This window comes from Vigna unguiculata, chromosome 10 (genome assembly GCF_037176805.1).
Source record: "Vigna unguiculata cultivar grain cowpea cultivar isolate G323 ecotype 2 chromosome 10, ASM3717680v1, whole genome shotgun sequence".
In the NCBI taxonomy this organism is placed as follows: Eukaryota; Viridiplantae; Streptophyta; class Magnoliopsida; order Fabales; family Fabaceae; genus Vigna; species Vigna unguiculata.
The window spans coordinates 43,491,125-43,506,111 of record NC_140801.1 but is presented as its reverse complement, the minus strand read 5'-3'; the positions used below and the strand labels follow the sequence as shown (position 1 = coordinate 43,506,111).

At 33.7% G+C, this 14,987-nt stretch overlaps 3 protein-coding genes across 3 annotated transcripts; all 3 read left to right on the top strand.

Annotated features, from left to right (window-relative positions):
* Positions 1-2,128: 2,128 nt before the first annotated feature.
* On the top strand, positions 2,129-5,271 carry LOC114167384 (uncharacterized). The gene is made up of 3 exons (XM_028052466.2): positions 2,129-2,247; positions 3,148-3,518; positions 4,036-5,271. Exons 1-3 carry the CDS (start codon positions 2,141-2,143, stop codon positions 5,064-5,066), a joined length of 1,509 nt encoding a protein of 502 aa, XP_027908267.2. The 5' UTR covers positions 2,129-2,140; the 3' UTR covers positions 5,067-5,271.
* Positions 5,272-6,049: 778 nt separating this feature from the next.
* On the top strand, positions 6,050-8,759 carry LOC146883273 (uncharacterized). Its single transcript, XM_085667496.1, has 3 exons — positions 6,050-6,364; positions 6,503-6,689; positions 7,426-8,759. Exons 1-3 carry the CDS (start codon positions 6,050-6,052, stop codon positions 8,718-8,720), a joined length of 1,797 nt encoding a protein of 598 aa, XP_085523622.1. The 3' UTR covers positions 8,721-8,759.
* Positions 8,760-11,412: 2,653 nt separating this feature from the next.
* On the top strand, positions 11,413-13,306 carry LOC114167482 (pectinesterase 2-like). The gene is made up of 2 exons (XM_028052572.2): positions 11,413-12,369; positions 12,479-13,306. The coding sequence occupies exons 1-2, from the start codon at positions 11,511-11,513 to the stop codon at positions 13,165-13,167; spliced, it is 1,548 nt and encodes a 515-aa protein (XP_027908373.2). The 5' UTR covers positions 11,413-11,510; the 3' UTR covers positions 13,168-13,306.
* Positions 13,307-14,987: the final 1,681 nt, after the last annotated feature.

The following is a 14,987-nucleotide window of genomic DNA, read 5'->3' as shown; positions in this document are numbered from 1 at the left end:
TTTAATTTTAGGATTAGAATAATAACATTAATAATAATAATTTTATTATTTTTATTATCATAAAAAAATGTAAATACACGTTAACATATGTTTTTTCATCTTACTATACGTGTATTGGATACGACATGTATCTGATACATATATACGACAGGTATCCGATACATCGATACATTTATTTTGAAAATAATAAGATATAATACGGGATAGATACTTTATATTTGAATATTAAAAATTATACAATAATTCTTAAAAACATATAAATATTTGATTATTATTGTGTAAATCTAAATTAAAATTATATGTACTAATTGTCAATATAATTATAAATTATTGTCATCATAAAAGTACCACTACAAGAAAATTCTTAAATAATGATCGATTTTAGTAACCAAAAATATGTTAGAGACCAATTTTCTAATTAGAAACCAATTATTTTGGTAGCAAAACCTTGGTAACTAATGCTAGTGACCAATTTAAAAATCAATTATTTTGGTAGTCAAAACCTTAGTAACTAATATTAGTGACCAATTTAGAAACTAATACCTAATAGAAACTATTTTAATTATCAATTTAAAGACAAATTGTAAAATGTTTTGAAACTATTTTTGTTGACAATATTTTTTAGTTTTTAAATTGATATCTAAATTGGTCACTATATAGTTAGTAATATTTTTTGTCACTAAAATTGATCATTACTTAGATTTTCTTGTAATATACTACAACTTTATAAATTATATACTACATTGATAAGTATTGATAAAATATTCTAAAGTATCAAACACATATATGTGCGAACAGTGATACATGACCCAAATTACATATTGAATTATCGGTGCATCATAGATTTTCATTAATAAGTTATGAGATAAATTGGTTGAATCACATTCAAAATAATCTTTGATCAATTTGATCAATTGAAACCCTAGGAAATCATTTTTGAAAATCTAAGATTATTATAAGATATTATTATTTTGACGTCCAATAAAACTTTAATTATTTTACATTAATTTGTTTTATAAATATAAAAGTTTTATTTTATGAAAAAAATAAGTTGTCAGGTTAAAAAAAACATTTTCCATTTTACAATTTGTGAAGGATTAAGCATCTTTATCGAGAAAATATGTAGGTTAGTCAATAAAAGGTTTAATTACTTGGATGATACTCACGGGTGAGTCAATTTAGTACTCGTTTATTAAAATATGTCAATTGCGTTCCAACTTTCAAAAAGTGTCTTTCTTTTAGATTTTTTTAATTTCTTTTTAATTTTCTTTAATTTTTAATTCTTTTTTTGCAAAAAAAATTGTTGCCACGTGTCAAGTTCCTTGTGTGACACGTGGCAATGTCAGTATCTTGATTTCAATTTAATTCTCATATGTGTCTTTTTGATTCAATTTAATCTCCACTTTTGTGTTTTTTAATTAGTTTTGTCCCAATTTTTTTAATAATTAAAATATATATATTTAATCCATTATTTATAAGATTAAAAATAATTAAGTATAAATATTTTTACAAAATTAAGTACTGATCGGAGAGAGACAATATTGTTCTATTTTAAAAAAAAATAATTAACAAAACATGAGTTAATAATATGCAATAATGTAATATGTTAAAAAGTTATTTTCAATAAAAAAATATTAGTATAACATTTATACAAATAATGAAATTGGTATGAAATTGAAGAGAGACAATAGTACTCTATTTTGACAAAAAAAATTGGGTTGTTCTATTAGAATAACATTTTTTATCACTAAATTTTAATATAAATATAAGTACTTAATTTTGTAAAAATGTTTATACTTAATTAGTTTTAATCTTATAAAAGTGTATTAAAAAATATATTTTAATTATTAAAAAAAATTGGGACAAAATTGAATTAAAGAAATTGAATCAAGGAGATACATATGGGGACGACATTGAAGTCAAGACATTGACATTGTCATATGTTTAGGGTTTAGAGTTTAGGGTTTAGCACACCAAAGACTTGACATAAGGCAAAAAAAAATATTGTAAAAAAAAAATAAAAAATTTAAAAAAATTAAAGAATGACACGTAATACCTCATGTACAGTGTTAATTATTTTATTTTTTTTTAAAAAGACTTAAGACAATTCTCAAAAGTTGGAACAGTGTAGTCATAGATAATGATATTGTCACATGCACACAATATTTGTTCTAATTCAGTCATCCTTTCTCTCTGCCAGGAACATCTTCTTTCCATGGCTCTATCATACCCTTCCATTCCCATCAGGTAAGTTTTCACCTTTTTTCCTCTTCCTTCTTCGTCTCTTCATTTTTGTTCTCTAATGTTTGGTAATGTTCCATTATTTTTCCTTCTTGATTAAAGAAGATCAACTTTTTATTATTTTGGTTAACAAAACCTGTTGATCAGTAACGATACCAATGTGTTTTGGACAAAACAGTAATCTACTTTGTCAGGGCACCAAGAAGGGGATTTTCTGAGGCTTTTGACCAGGTTGATTATCGCTTGGTTAGTTATCAATTTCTTTGTGTTCTAGGGAGATCTTGTGAAGATCTTACACCTTACCCTTTAAGTTGTTACCCATGTTTGAAAATATCTCTGCTTCTACATATAAAAATGTTGATTATTGAAAACTTTCTTGTTTTAAGGGTCATGCAAATGTTGTTGAAGTTGTTGAAAGATGTTTCCACTAGACTTTTGTTGTCATCGTTTCAAAAAAGTGTTTGGTTTTAAACATCATAGTTTAAATTAATCACAGGGACACTGTACATTACCCTTGTTCACTGGCTCCACTGTTCTAATTCTCAGAACATGCTGCATGACACAAGAAAGTGAGACAATGTTGTGCCTACCAAGTGATTGCTGAAAACTCTTGATTTGTTTTGCATTTACATCTCTCACATTGTTGGCTTTCAACAATTTATTTTGTCTTGTTGGAGTTTGAAAGTTTGAAAAGCTATTCTTTCACCTTTTTTTAACTGTTAGGCCATGGTTAATATATTTAGCTCAATTCTTAAGTGCTGGATGAAGTAAGCAACAATTTTCTACCTTTGTATACACAGTATTTTGTGATAATCTCTGCATTAGTTGGCTGAAATTTGAAAAACAAATGGCAGTGAGTGTATGATTATACTATTCTGCAGTTGACACTGTCTTGTGTTATTGTAGTTGCCAGGATGAAAAGGAGAATGACTCTCCAATTGCAGGCAATTCTTGTGAGGATAAAGCCTTTGATCTTCATCCAGTGTCACCTAATTCTAGTGGTGAAGGTTTACCATATGCACCTGAAGGGTGGCCAAATCCTGGTGATATATGGGGCTGGAAAGTGTTGAGCAGGACAAACAAGGCTGGATATTTTCTAGATAGACACCTTTATCCGCCAAAATCTCTTCAGACTCCTTCTAACAAGAGACATAGCTTGAGAACCAAGCCTGATATTGAGAAATACATAGAATCAAATTTTCCTAGCATGAGCATTGAAGCATTCTTTGATCTATTTAGCTGGCAGATACCCTCAACTGGGAAAACCCCCACAAAAGGTTTTCTGCATATTACAGCTTTGCAATTTTCTTTTCAACCTGGTGTTTATTTTCTCATCCAATTTTTCCCTGGCTTTGGTAATTGGTTGCATTTTACCTTGATTTGCAATATAACTTTTCCTGCACAAGAGACCCTCTTTAGTCTTCTGTTGATGATCTCTCTTCCTTGATACTTCTTGTATGGAACTGAGTAATAGTACTAAACTAATAGGATGACATGTTAGTGATGACTTATATTTCTGATTATTTCCTCTGTTTATTTTTTATGTGTAGTGGTGAGTCAGTTGTCTTTCTCAATAGCTTTCAAAGTGAAGGCGATGAGATGAACATTTTAGTCCTGAAATGAGAAAATCAAGACTATTTTTTCTCAAGTTTGTGAAATAAGTTGGGATACTCTTATATATATATATATGATACTAAAGAACTTGACTTTTACCGCATATATTCTAGCAACTTTTGTTTCCTTTATTCATTTTATATATTTCTTACTAAATGATGTATATATGATCTTTTCTAGCTGTACAATCTACGCCTATTACCCCTGCAGTGAAGCCACTGGAGATTGAAGAAGATACCACAGAAGAGATTAGCACCCAGAGGAAGTTAAAACGAAGAACACAAATCTGCAGTCAATCATCTAGGAAATCTTCCAGACTACGTGTTCATGTTGGTCAGTCTTTAGCCCCTGATCAAGATGCAAATAACATTCTTGATTTATGCCTTCTGGACGATGAAGCGGTGGAAACTGACGCAACTGAGATTTTTTATGGCAACATGGATTGTGAAAAAGGATCTGGCATGCAGATATCTGGGGAGAATTATTCCATTGCGACCACTGTTTTAGAGAATTTTGAGGACTATCTTGATAAGTTGGAGGACATGCTTGTTATGCCTAATTCTCAGAGTTCATCAGATTATGTGGCTCCTTCCACCAAAACTATGGATGATCAAACCATAGAGTGCTGCAAGAAGAAACTTTCTTCCCTTCTTGCTGGAGACTTCTCTTCTTTGGTCTCTTGCAACAATGCTGTTATAGAAGTTGCAATGCTTGCATCAAAAATCTGCAGAGATGATACCCTCAGTGCTGATCAGATAGCAAAGCTAAAATTGGTGGAAGAAATTCCCTTAGCCAGTGTGGCTTTCCATGAGGCCAGAGAGAACATAGAAAAAGCAGACAGATTCTTGGGTGACTTGGAGGCCAAGAAATGCAAAGTTCTGAGTCTAAAAAGTGACTACAAGGACAAAGTAGCTCAGATGCATTCTGAAATGGAAAAGAACTCTTTAGCAGTTCAAGAAATTGATGATCAAATTCAGAAACTTCAGTCAAAACGAAAGGAGATATGTGATGCCTTAGAAATCTTGCAAGAGCGTAAAGTTGAGCTGACTTGTGGGGAAGCTAGTGTTGCCAACTCAATTCTGAAACTTGTTGGGGAGATTCAGCAAGGATTGTCTGAAAAATCAGAATGGGAGCTGAAGAAAACCTTTTCTGTTCGACGTGTAGCTGAGATACAAGAGAAGTTCATCACTTTAAGAGGGTTAACATTTTAATCAAACTCTTTTACATGTTCTCATCTGGTATAAGCACTTTTCGATAGCTAGCTAGCTGACAATAATCTGTATCTATATTTCTAAGTAATGAGTCTAAGTCTATGTAAGTTTGTGTCATATAATGGGGCCTTAGATTGTGACTACCACTGAACTATTGTTAGAATGTGACAAGTTAACTGGTTTGCAATCAATCTCCTTTGTTTTATTTCTAAATGTTCTTTTGGTTTAGGGTTTAGAATGTGACATAATGAGAATATTTGTGAAATCTGTTTGATTATAAGAAAGCTCTTAAAGAATTTCTTATAAGATAATTGGACGTAGTTTAGATTGAGTAAACTAGAATAAAAAATAAGTTTCTACTCTATTTCTATCATACATTTATCTTGCAAAAATATTTTGGAAACCTTTTATGATTATTAGATGTTAGTATCATATTATGTACTCAACTATGTTGATAAGCTTGGAGAAAAGTCTTTAGTACTATACTAAATCTCCTTTTTTAAACTTGTTAGATATTGTTTGATATTATTAAGATATTGTTAGATATTGATAATCACAATATCAAACAATATCTTTTATTTAATCTTTTTATTTTCAGTTACTCTTTTTACTTGTACCTCTCTCTATTATAAATAGATTACCCTATGTGTGGTTTATACACAAGGGAATTAATCTCAATCCCTATTTTCTTTATTCTCAACATGGTATCAGAGCTGTATGGTCGCCGGTCGGAATTAACACTCTGACGACGACTCGACGGTGACGGTGGTGGCGGCTTCGGCAGTGGCTCTGGAGGCGGCTTTGGTAGCGGCTCCGACGACGGCTTCGGCGACGGCTCCGGCAGTGGTGCCGACGGCTCTGGTGGCAGCAGCGGCGGTGGCGGCAGAGGCGGAGGCAGCAGTAGCGAAAAAAAAAAAACCTTAAGCTCTAGATACCATGTTGAGAATAAAGAAATTCGAAGCCGCGTCTCTTCCAGTTCCTCCATGGCGTCTTCCGCTGCCTCTTTCAGTTATGAAATCTCTTCTGTTTCATCCGATATACTTGTTATGTTCAACAAATTTCTCAAATGGTATAAGGATCAACAGTTTTCTAGTTCCACTGCATCTGTTGCTCACACAGGTACATCTTTTGTTGGTCTGACTCAATCTTCTTCTTCTGGTCCTTGGGTTTTTGATTCAGGAGCCACCGATCATATTACAGGTAACAAATCTTTGTTCTCTTCTTTATCCTCTACTAATCCTTTACCTTCTGTTACACTGGCCGATGGTTCTAGAGTCTCATCTCATGGTGTTGGCATTGTTAAACTTTTTTCTTTTTTAACCATTGATAATGTTCTTTATGTCCCTAGGTCTCCTTTTAACCTGTTGTCCATCAGTCGCCTAACTCGTTCTCTTGATTGTGTTGTTTCTTTTACCAACAATTCTGTTTGTTTACAGGACCGGAGTTCGAAACAGGTGATTGGCACAGGATATGAGTCTCATGGTCTTTATCATCTCCGTCTCTCTACACACGTTGGTGCAGTTATGGAGTCTCCCTCTCTTATTCATGCTCAATTAGGTCATCCAAGCCTTGCCAAGTTGCAACAGCTTGTCCCTGCCTTGTCCAAGTTGTCTCGTTTGGATTGTGAGTCGTGTCAATTAGGCAAGCATACTCATACTTCTTTTCCTCGTAGTGTCACACGTGATGCTTCGTCCCCTTTTGTCTTGGTTCACTCTAACATTTGGGGTCCTAGCCGCGTTAAGTCTACTTTAGGTTTTCAATACTGTTACTTTTATTAATGATTATTCCAGATGCACTTGGTTATTTGTAATGAAACATCGTTTGAAATTATTTCATATCTTTCAATCTTTTTTTAATGAAATTAAAACTCAGTTCGGTGTTTCTATTAGAGTTTTGCGTAGTGATAATGGCCGTGAATATCTTTCTCATTCTTTCAAACAATTTATGGCTTCTCACGGCATTCTGCATCAAACTTCTTGTGCTTATACACCTCAACAAAATGGTATCGCTGAACGGAAAATTAGACATCTTATGGAAACCACTCGCACTCTTTTAATTCATGGCGAGGTTCCTAAACATTTCTGGGGTGATGCCATTCTTACTGCCTGTTATCTCATTAATCGTATGTCTTCTTTGGTTTTAAAGAATAACATACCTCATTCCATTTTATTCCATCATGAACCTCTTCATCCTTTACCTTTAAGAGTTTTCGGATCTACATGTTTTGTTCATAATTTTAGTCCTGGTCTTGACAAGCTTTCTCCTAGATCACATAATTGTGTTTTCTTAGGGTTCACAAGATCACAAAGAGGATACAAATATTTTTCTCCTTTTCTTAACCGTTATTTTGTGTCTGTAGATGTCACCTTTAATGAGTTCTCCCTTTATTTTAAGAGTCCATATTCACCTTTGACTCCATCTAATCCAGACAACTCTTATAATACATTTAATGTTCCTATTGTTTGTAACCCTCTTACTGTGTCTTCTTCACCCTTGGTTCCTGCTCCACAGTCACATGCTCCTCCACCACCTCTTCAGGTTTATAGTCGCCGTAATCGATCACAACCACCACCATGTGACTCCACTCCAGTGCCAACTACTCTGTCTCCTCCGGCTCTGACACCTGAGTCTGACCTTCCCATTGCCCTCCGAAAAGGTATGCGTTCTACTCGTAATCCCTCTCCCGATTATATTGCTTTGAGTTATCATCGATTGTCATTACTTTTTTATACATGTCTTTCCTCTCTTTCTTCTGTGACCATTCCAAAAACTGTTTGTGACGCTTTAGCCCATCCTGGTTGGCGTCAGGCCATGACAGATGAATTAAGTGCTCTTCATAACAGTGGAACTTGGGAATTGGTCTCGTTGCCGTCTGGGAAATCTGTTGTTGGTTGTAGGTGGGTGTTTGCTATCAAAGTTGGACCTGATGGTACTATTGATCGCCTCAAAGCTCATCTTGTGGCCAAAGGTTATACTCAAATTTTTGGGTTGGATTATGGAGATACTTTTTCCCCCGTGGCAAAGATGGCTTCTGTTCGTTTATTTATCGCCATGGCTGCTCTTCAACAATGGCCTTTTTATCAACTAGATGTTAAAAATGCTTTCCTCAATGGTGATTTGCAAGAAGAAATCTATATGGAGCAACCTCCTGGATTTGTTGCTCAAGGGGAGTCTTCTGGGACGGTATGTCGTCTTCGCAAATCCCTATATGGCCTAAAACAATCTCCTAGGGCTTGGTTTGGAAAGTTTAGCAATGTTGTTCAGCAATTTGGTATGACTCGGTGCGAAGCAGATCATTCTGTCTTTTATCAACACTCGAGTGCTGGATGTGTTTACTTGATAGTATATGTTGATGACATCGTTCTTACAAGGAGTAACAACCATGGCATCTCTCAGTTGAAACAACATTTTTGTCACCATTTTCAGACCAAAGATCCAGGAAAACTCATATATTTCTTGGGTATTGAGGTGGCACAGTCTAATGATGGTATTGTTATATCTCAGAGAAAGTATGCCATGGATATTCTGGAGGAAACTGGGTTGATGAGTTCAAAGTCTGTTGATACAACCATGATCCCAATACTAAACTTCTACCAAATCAGGGGGAGCCTATATCTGATCCTAAACAGTATAGACGATTGGTTGGGAAATTGAATTATCTTACCGTTACTCATCTTGACATTTCCTTTGCAGTCAGTGTGGTAAGCCAATTTCTTAATTCTCCATGTGAAGATAATTGGAATGTAGTCATTCGCATCTTGAAGTATATTAAAAAATATCCTGGAAAAGGATTGTTATATGGTTCTAATAACCATACAAGAGTTGTTTGCTATTCAGATGCTGATTGGGCAGGATCTCCCTCTGATAGAAGATCTATATCTGGGTATTGTGTCTCCATTGGTGGTAACTTGATCTCGTGGAAAAGTAAGAAACAGAGTGTTGTAGCAAGATCTAGTGCAGAAGCAGAATATAGAGCTATGGCCTCAACTGCCTGTGAACTTGTTTGGCTCAAGCAATTGCTTCAAGAGTTACAATTTGGAGATGTTACTCAAATGACATTTGTGTGTGACAATCAGGCTGCTCTTCATATTAACTCTAATCATGTCTTTCATGAGAGGACCAAACACATTGAGATTGATTGTCATTTCGTTCGAGAAAAGGTTATGTCTGGAGACATCAAGACTGAGTTTGTTAACTCAAGTGATCAGTTAGCATATATTTTTACTAAATCTTTACGGGGGGCCTAGAATTGATTATATTTGTAACAAGCTTGACACATACGATTTGTATGCTCCAGCTTGAGGGGGAGTGTTAGATATTGTTTGATATTATTAAGATATTGTTAGATATTGATAACCACAATATCAAACAATATCTTCTATTTAATCTTTTTATTTTCAGTTACTCTTTTTTACTTGTACCTCTCTTTATTATAAATAGATTATCTATGTGTGATTTATACACAAGGAAGATTAATCTCAATTCCTATTCTCTTTATTCTCAACAAAACTCACTTGTAATTTCATGTTAGTTACCGTTTTTCTGTTTATTGTTAACACAACGATGTTGGTGTTAAATATAAGTTTTTCAATTAGCATTGATAATTCTTTTCTATCGATGCTATTTAGTATTGTTTTCTATCAATGTAGATAAAATCATATATTAGAATTATTTCTCAACCAAATTTAATTAAAGTTTTTTCAACGAATATTGACAAAAACTATTTTCAATTGATGTTAGTTATGATTATTTATCGGAAAATTATTTTTTTGATAAATTTTTGACAATGTTAACGTGACAATATTTATTATTTTATTGAATAAAAATAATATTTGATGTAGCTTGAAAATGAAAGATAAAGATTTGGTGTGGTTTGAAAAAGAAATTTTGTTAAAAGTTTGTAAAAAAAATATATGAAACTATCATAATCCTAATTTTTTCTAGTTGACATTGTTATAAATTATTTTCCAGTTGAAATTATTGATATCTATCAACGTATATCATAATTATTTAGGATTGATATTTGTGAGATATTTTTTAACAGATATTGATTAAACTATTTTCTTTCTGTGCTAACTGATTTTTTTTTCATTTATAGTAATTATTTGGTGATAATTGAAATATTTCATCCAAAAACATCTAATATTTTAATCATTTTAAATTGTCTTATAAAAATTAAACTTAAATATTTAATCATTTTAAAATAAATACAATTCAAATTCAGTATATTTTAATTTTTGTACAGAAATTATAGAATTATAAAAACAAAATATTCAAAAGGTTAAACTTTTTAAAATTAAAACAATCAAATTTAATATATTTAAAATTTTCAAAAATGGTGAAATTTTCTCTCCAAACACAAACTAAATAAATTCAATTAAAACAATTACAAACGCAAACAAAAGTCTTTCTTTGTTAAGTAAGCCAAAAATACCATATGTTCCTTGAAAGTTTTCATTATCCAAGTTGTTTATTGACATTTGAAACCCTCGTTCCTCCAGTAAAACACCATGTGCAGTTCACTGCAAATTACTTCACAATTAATCCATCAATGCATCAATAGCTCACTGGTTCTGCTATACCAGTTTTTTCTTCCACAACAGTTAAACAAAAATTAAGGAACCCCTTTGCAATGTTTTCTAGTACTTTTATGTAGCTATACAAAAACACACGTGTGGGTATATATATATATATATATATATATATATATATATATATATATATATATATATATATATATATATATTAGTATTTGATATACTAATTTTTCTAATAATAAACAGACTTACAACATGCATATCATCCGCTGATATTGTAGTTCTTCTCATAGTCATTGTTAAGATATTGCAAACCTATGTGCCAATCCTTGTACAATGTCGATGATAACGACCATGTCCAAAACTATTAGCCACCCTTCATAAAAGACAGCACGTAACAAAACGACGCGTTTTATTTGGCTGCTAAAATATTCTCAAGTCAAACACTATTCGCAGATTGAAAGTCAACACATGAATGCATAAGTCATATTTTTTTTTTTTTTCTAATCATTATGCTAACAACATCGATGCTGATATGTTCTGCATAAAACTAATCTGACAGCGCTTTGTATATTTAATTACTTAATTAATTAATTAGTTTTAGCAAAAGAACATGCATGCATGGCCAAGGAGAAGCAAAAAGCTACAAGCAAACCTTAAAATAAAATGCAGAAATCAAAGTTGAACCACACGCATGATGGCTAGAAAGTGTTCCTTGGAATTTTCCTTTCAACATTACCCTTTTCACTTTTCTCTATATAAAGACCCAAGATTAAGACATAAGACACATTCCACTTACATTCAATCAAATTAAGTGATCCTTCTCTCACTTATATTAATCATCATTCATTCAGCTTTCAAAGTATTATTGTTGCTAAAGCCATAGCAGGTTAATTAACCAGAAGCCATGGCAGGTTTTCGTTTGCTCCTACCACTGTTCATTCCTTTCTTACTATTCTCTTTTGCTTCGTGTTATTCATGGAATGACCTTAAACTTTGGTGCAACCAAACCCCAAACCCTCAACCATGTGAGTATTTCTTAGCCAATAACCCCACTTATCAGTACAAACCCATCAAGCAGAAATCTGATTTCTTCGAGCTTTCGTTGAAACTTGCCCAAGATCGTGCTCTCAAAGGCCATGCAAACACCCTCTCGCTTGGTTCAAAGTGCAGAAACCCTCGTGAAACAGCTGCTTGGGCTGATTGTGTTGAGCTTTATGAGCAAACCATTCGTAAACTCAACGAAACCTTGGACCCTAACACCAAGTGCTCCCAAGTTGATGCCCAAACATGGCTCAGCACAGCTCTCACTAACCTCGAGACATGCAAAGCTGGGTTCTACGATCTTGGGGTTCAAGACTATGTTCTTCCTTTTATGTCCAACAATGTCACCAAGTTACTGAGCAACACTTTGGCACTAAACAAAGTTCAATACGAAGAACCCAGTTACAAAGATGGGTTTCCAACATGGGTGAAGCCAGGTGATAGGAAATTGTTGCAATCTTCTTCTCCAGCTTCTAGGGCCAGTGTAGTGGTGGCAAAAGATGGGTCTGGAAAGTACACAACGGTGAGTGCAGCCATAAATGCTGCACCAAAAAGTAGCAGTGGAAGGTATGTGATATATGTGAAGAGTGGAGTGTACAATGAACAAGTTGAGATAAAAGCAAAGAATATAATGTTGGTGGGAGATGGAATTGGAAAAACTATAATCACAGGTAGCAAAAGTGTTGGAGGAGGCACCACAACCTTTCGTTCAGCCACTGTTGGTAAGCTAAAACAAAACATTTTTCTTAGTTATTCTTGTTGTTTGAAGACAAATAAAAATTGAGTTATGCAAGGACTAAGCATTTAATAAAATGTATATAAATTTTGCAGCTGTTGTTGGAGATGGATTTATAGCACAAGACATCACGTTTAGAAACACTGCTGGTGCAGCAAATCACCAAGCTGTAGCATTGCGTTCTGGATCAGACTTATCAGTGTTCTACAGATGCAGTTTTGAAGGTTATCAAGATACATTATATGTTCATTCCGACAGACAATTCTACAGAGAATGTAACATTTATGGTACAGTGGATTTCATATTCGGCAATGCTGCTGTTGTGTTCCAAAATTGTAACATATTTGCGAGAAATCCTCCCAACAAAGTGAACACCATCACCGCCCAAGGTCGAACCGATCCCAACCAAAACACTGGAATTTCGATTCACAATTCTAGAGTCACAGCTGCTTCAGATTTGAAAGCAGTCCAAAACTCTGTTAAGACTTATCTTGGAAGACCTTGGAAGCAGTATTCTAGAACAGTTTTCATGAAGACTTATCTTGATGGTTTGATCAATCCAGCAGGTTGGTTAGAATGGAGTGGTGACTTTGCATTGAACACATTATACTATGGAGAGTACATGAACACTGGTCCAGGTTCTTCTACTGCTAGAAGGGTTAAATGGAAAGGTTATCGTGTGATAACTATGGCTTCTGAGGCTTCAAAGTTCACTGTTGCTAATTTCATTGCAGGAAACACATGGTTACCTTCCACCAAAGTTCCTTTTACATCTTCTCTTTGAACAAGTAGTAATTGTTATTTGTTGATTGTTTGATTAGTTTCGTTTATTTCATATTTGTTGTGATTGTTATATAAAATTGATACCTAGCTTGTTGATACAATTGGAAACTATATTCAATTGATAAATAGATTTATATTTTGGAAGATTTTAATTTGTACTGAGACATGTTCCTCAATTGTAAGAATTTTCTTTTTCAACAGCACAATTGTATGAAGTTATTATACATATACACTCTTAAACTTTCTTTTTGGATCAACATTTTTATTAAAATTAGAAAAATAATATTTTAACAACCCATTTTTAGCAACTTCTCTCACCACCTGACTTGGCAGTGAGAGAGTGCTTTTTTCTTTTTTCTTTAAAAAATCCACGTAAGGCATGGTTGAGTACGAGAAAGAAGCTGAAGGAGTTATACAACTGAGAAAAACAAGTGAGAAAGAGAAGCGGTGGTTGAAGGAGTTACACAAGTGAGAGAAGCGAGAAAGAAGTTACAGAGAGCGTAGTGAAATTGGTTTGAGAAGTGGTGGTGAGCAGTTTGTGATTTCTCCATCTCCATGTTTGGTTTTCCTCCTTGCCCACTGTTTTTTCGTCCTCCATCTCCTCTCTGAAGTGTATTGTTCGTCAGTCCTGAAATGTTGTTCTTCGTCCATGTCCGTTGTTTTCTTTTTCCTTCATTGTCGAAGTTTGTTGTTCCTCCGTTTTGGAAGATATTTTCTTAGTGGGTTCGTCATTTCCCTTTTCCCTTTCCCTTTTGGTGGAGCACAACAAGTTTTGGGTTAACCCATTGCAAGAAATTGTGTCTTCGCTGATGTTTGTGGAAATGAGTGATTTTTGTTTCTGTTTTTGGTTAATATATGATAAAAATTAGATTTTTTTTTTAAAACAGTGTTGTTGAAGAGCGAATTGCTGAGCAGCATTGGTATTTTTGGTTTTGTTGTGGTCTACATTGGTGAAGAGGCACAAACCAAACATGTGAAATTCTCAAAATTTAAGTGCTACTACCTTTATGTGGGTGAGGGAAAACAATGTAATGCAGAAAAATATAGGTTCACACTTACAATAACACAACTTTGCACTTAAACTGGAAGTTTTTCATATCCAATCAATTATAAACAATCTCCAAAATTTATAAACATTATTCCTTATCAATTGGTGTGAGTTAACTTCATTAATGAAGTATATAATTTACTCATGCCACCAAACGGGATACTTATCATTCAAGCCAACAAGTGGAAACATTTTATGCCCATAAATTTAATATAGATTATTAAAAGTTTCCAGTTTATGTGTGAAGCAGGGGTTTCATAAGTGCGAACCTGAATGTTTTCTGCATAACTTTGTTATCCCTCACCGTGGTCTGTGTATTAGCCATTACGTTTTTAGAATTTAACATGCCTGCATCATGGTTGAAGTGGGTTGGAATAAGGTGTACCCATTTAAAGAAATGGTTTTGTTAGTCGTTATCCCACATGTAAGTGCAAAGCAATGACTTGGGTTCTGCTAACCTACGCTAAATGATTTGAACAAAACCTTTTCCTTGGTTGAGTTTGATTATAAGTATCCTTCTGACAGACCCCTTGGTGGCATCAATAATTTATAAAGTTTGTTAATTAAGTGACGTTAGAGGAAGTTTTAACGATAAATTTTGCAGATATTTTTAAACTTATTGAATATGAAAAACTTCCAGTTTAAGTGCAAAGTTGTGTTACTATAAGTGCGAAACTGAACTTTTCTCCATTACATTGTTTTCTCTCACCCAAATAAAAGTAGTAGCCCTTAAGTTTTGAGAATTTAACATGTTTGATTCATGGATTAGGTGG

Excerpts from the sequence above, each read along its gene's own strand:
- LOC114167384 (XM_028052466.2), top strand. The coding sequence starts at position 2,141 with ATGATATTGTCACATGCACACAATATTTGTTCTAATTCAGTCATCCTT. Across the intron at positions 2,248-3,147 it reads TACCCTTCCATTCCCATCAG|TTGCCAGGATGAAAAGGAGA; the intron begins GTAAGTTTTCAC and ends GTGTTATTGTAG. Across the intron at positions 3,519-4,035 it reads TGGGAAAACCCCCACAAAAG|CTGTACAATCTACGCCTATT; the intron begins GTTTTCTGCATA and ends GATCTTTTCTAG.
- LOC146883273 (XM_085667496.1), top strand. The coding sequence starts at position 6,050 with ATGGCGTCTTCCGCTGCCTCTTTCAGTTATGAAATCTCTTCTGTTTCA. Across the intron at positions 6,365-6,502 it reads CATCTCATGGTGTTGGCATT|GACCGGAGTTCGAAACAGGT; the intron begins GTTAAACTTTTT and ends GTTTGTTTACAG. Across the intron at positions 6,690-7,425 it reads CAAGTTGTCTCGTTTGGATT|ATGTCACCTTTAATGAGTTC; the intron begins GTGAGTCGTGTC and ends TTGTGTCTGTAG.
- LOC114167482 (XM_028052572.2), top strand. The coding sequence starts at position 11,511 with ATGGCAGGTTTTCGTTTGCTCCTACCACTGTTCATTCCTTTCTTACTA. Across the intron at positions 12,370-12,478 it reads CTTTCGTTCAGCCACTGTTG|CTGTTGTTGGAGATGGATTT; the intron begins GTAAGCTAAAAC and ends TAAATTTTGCAG.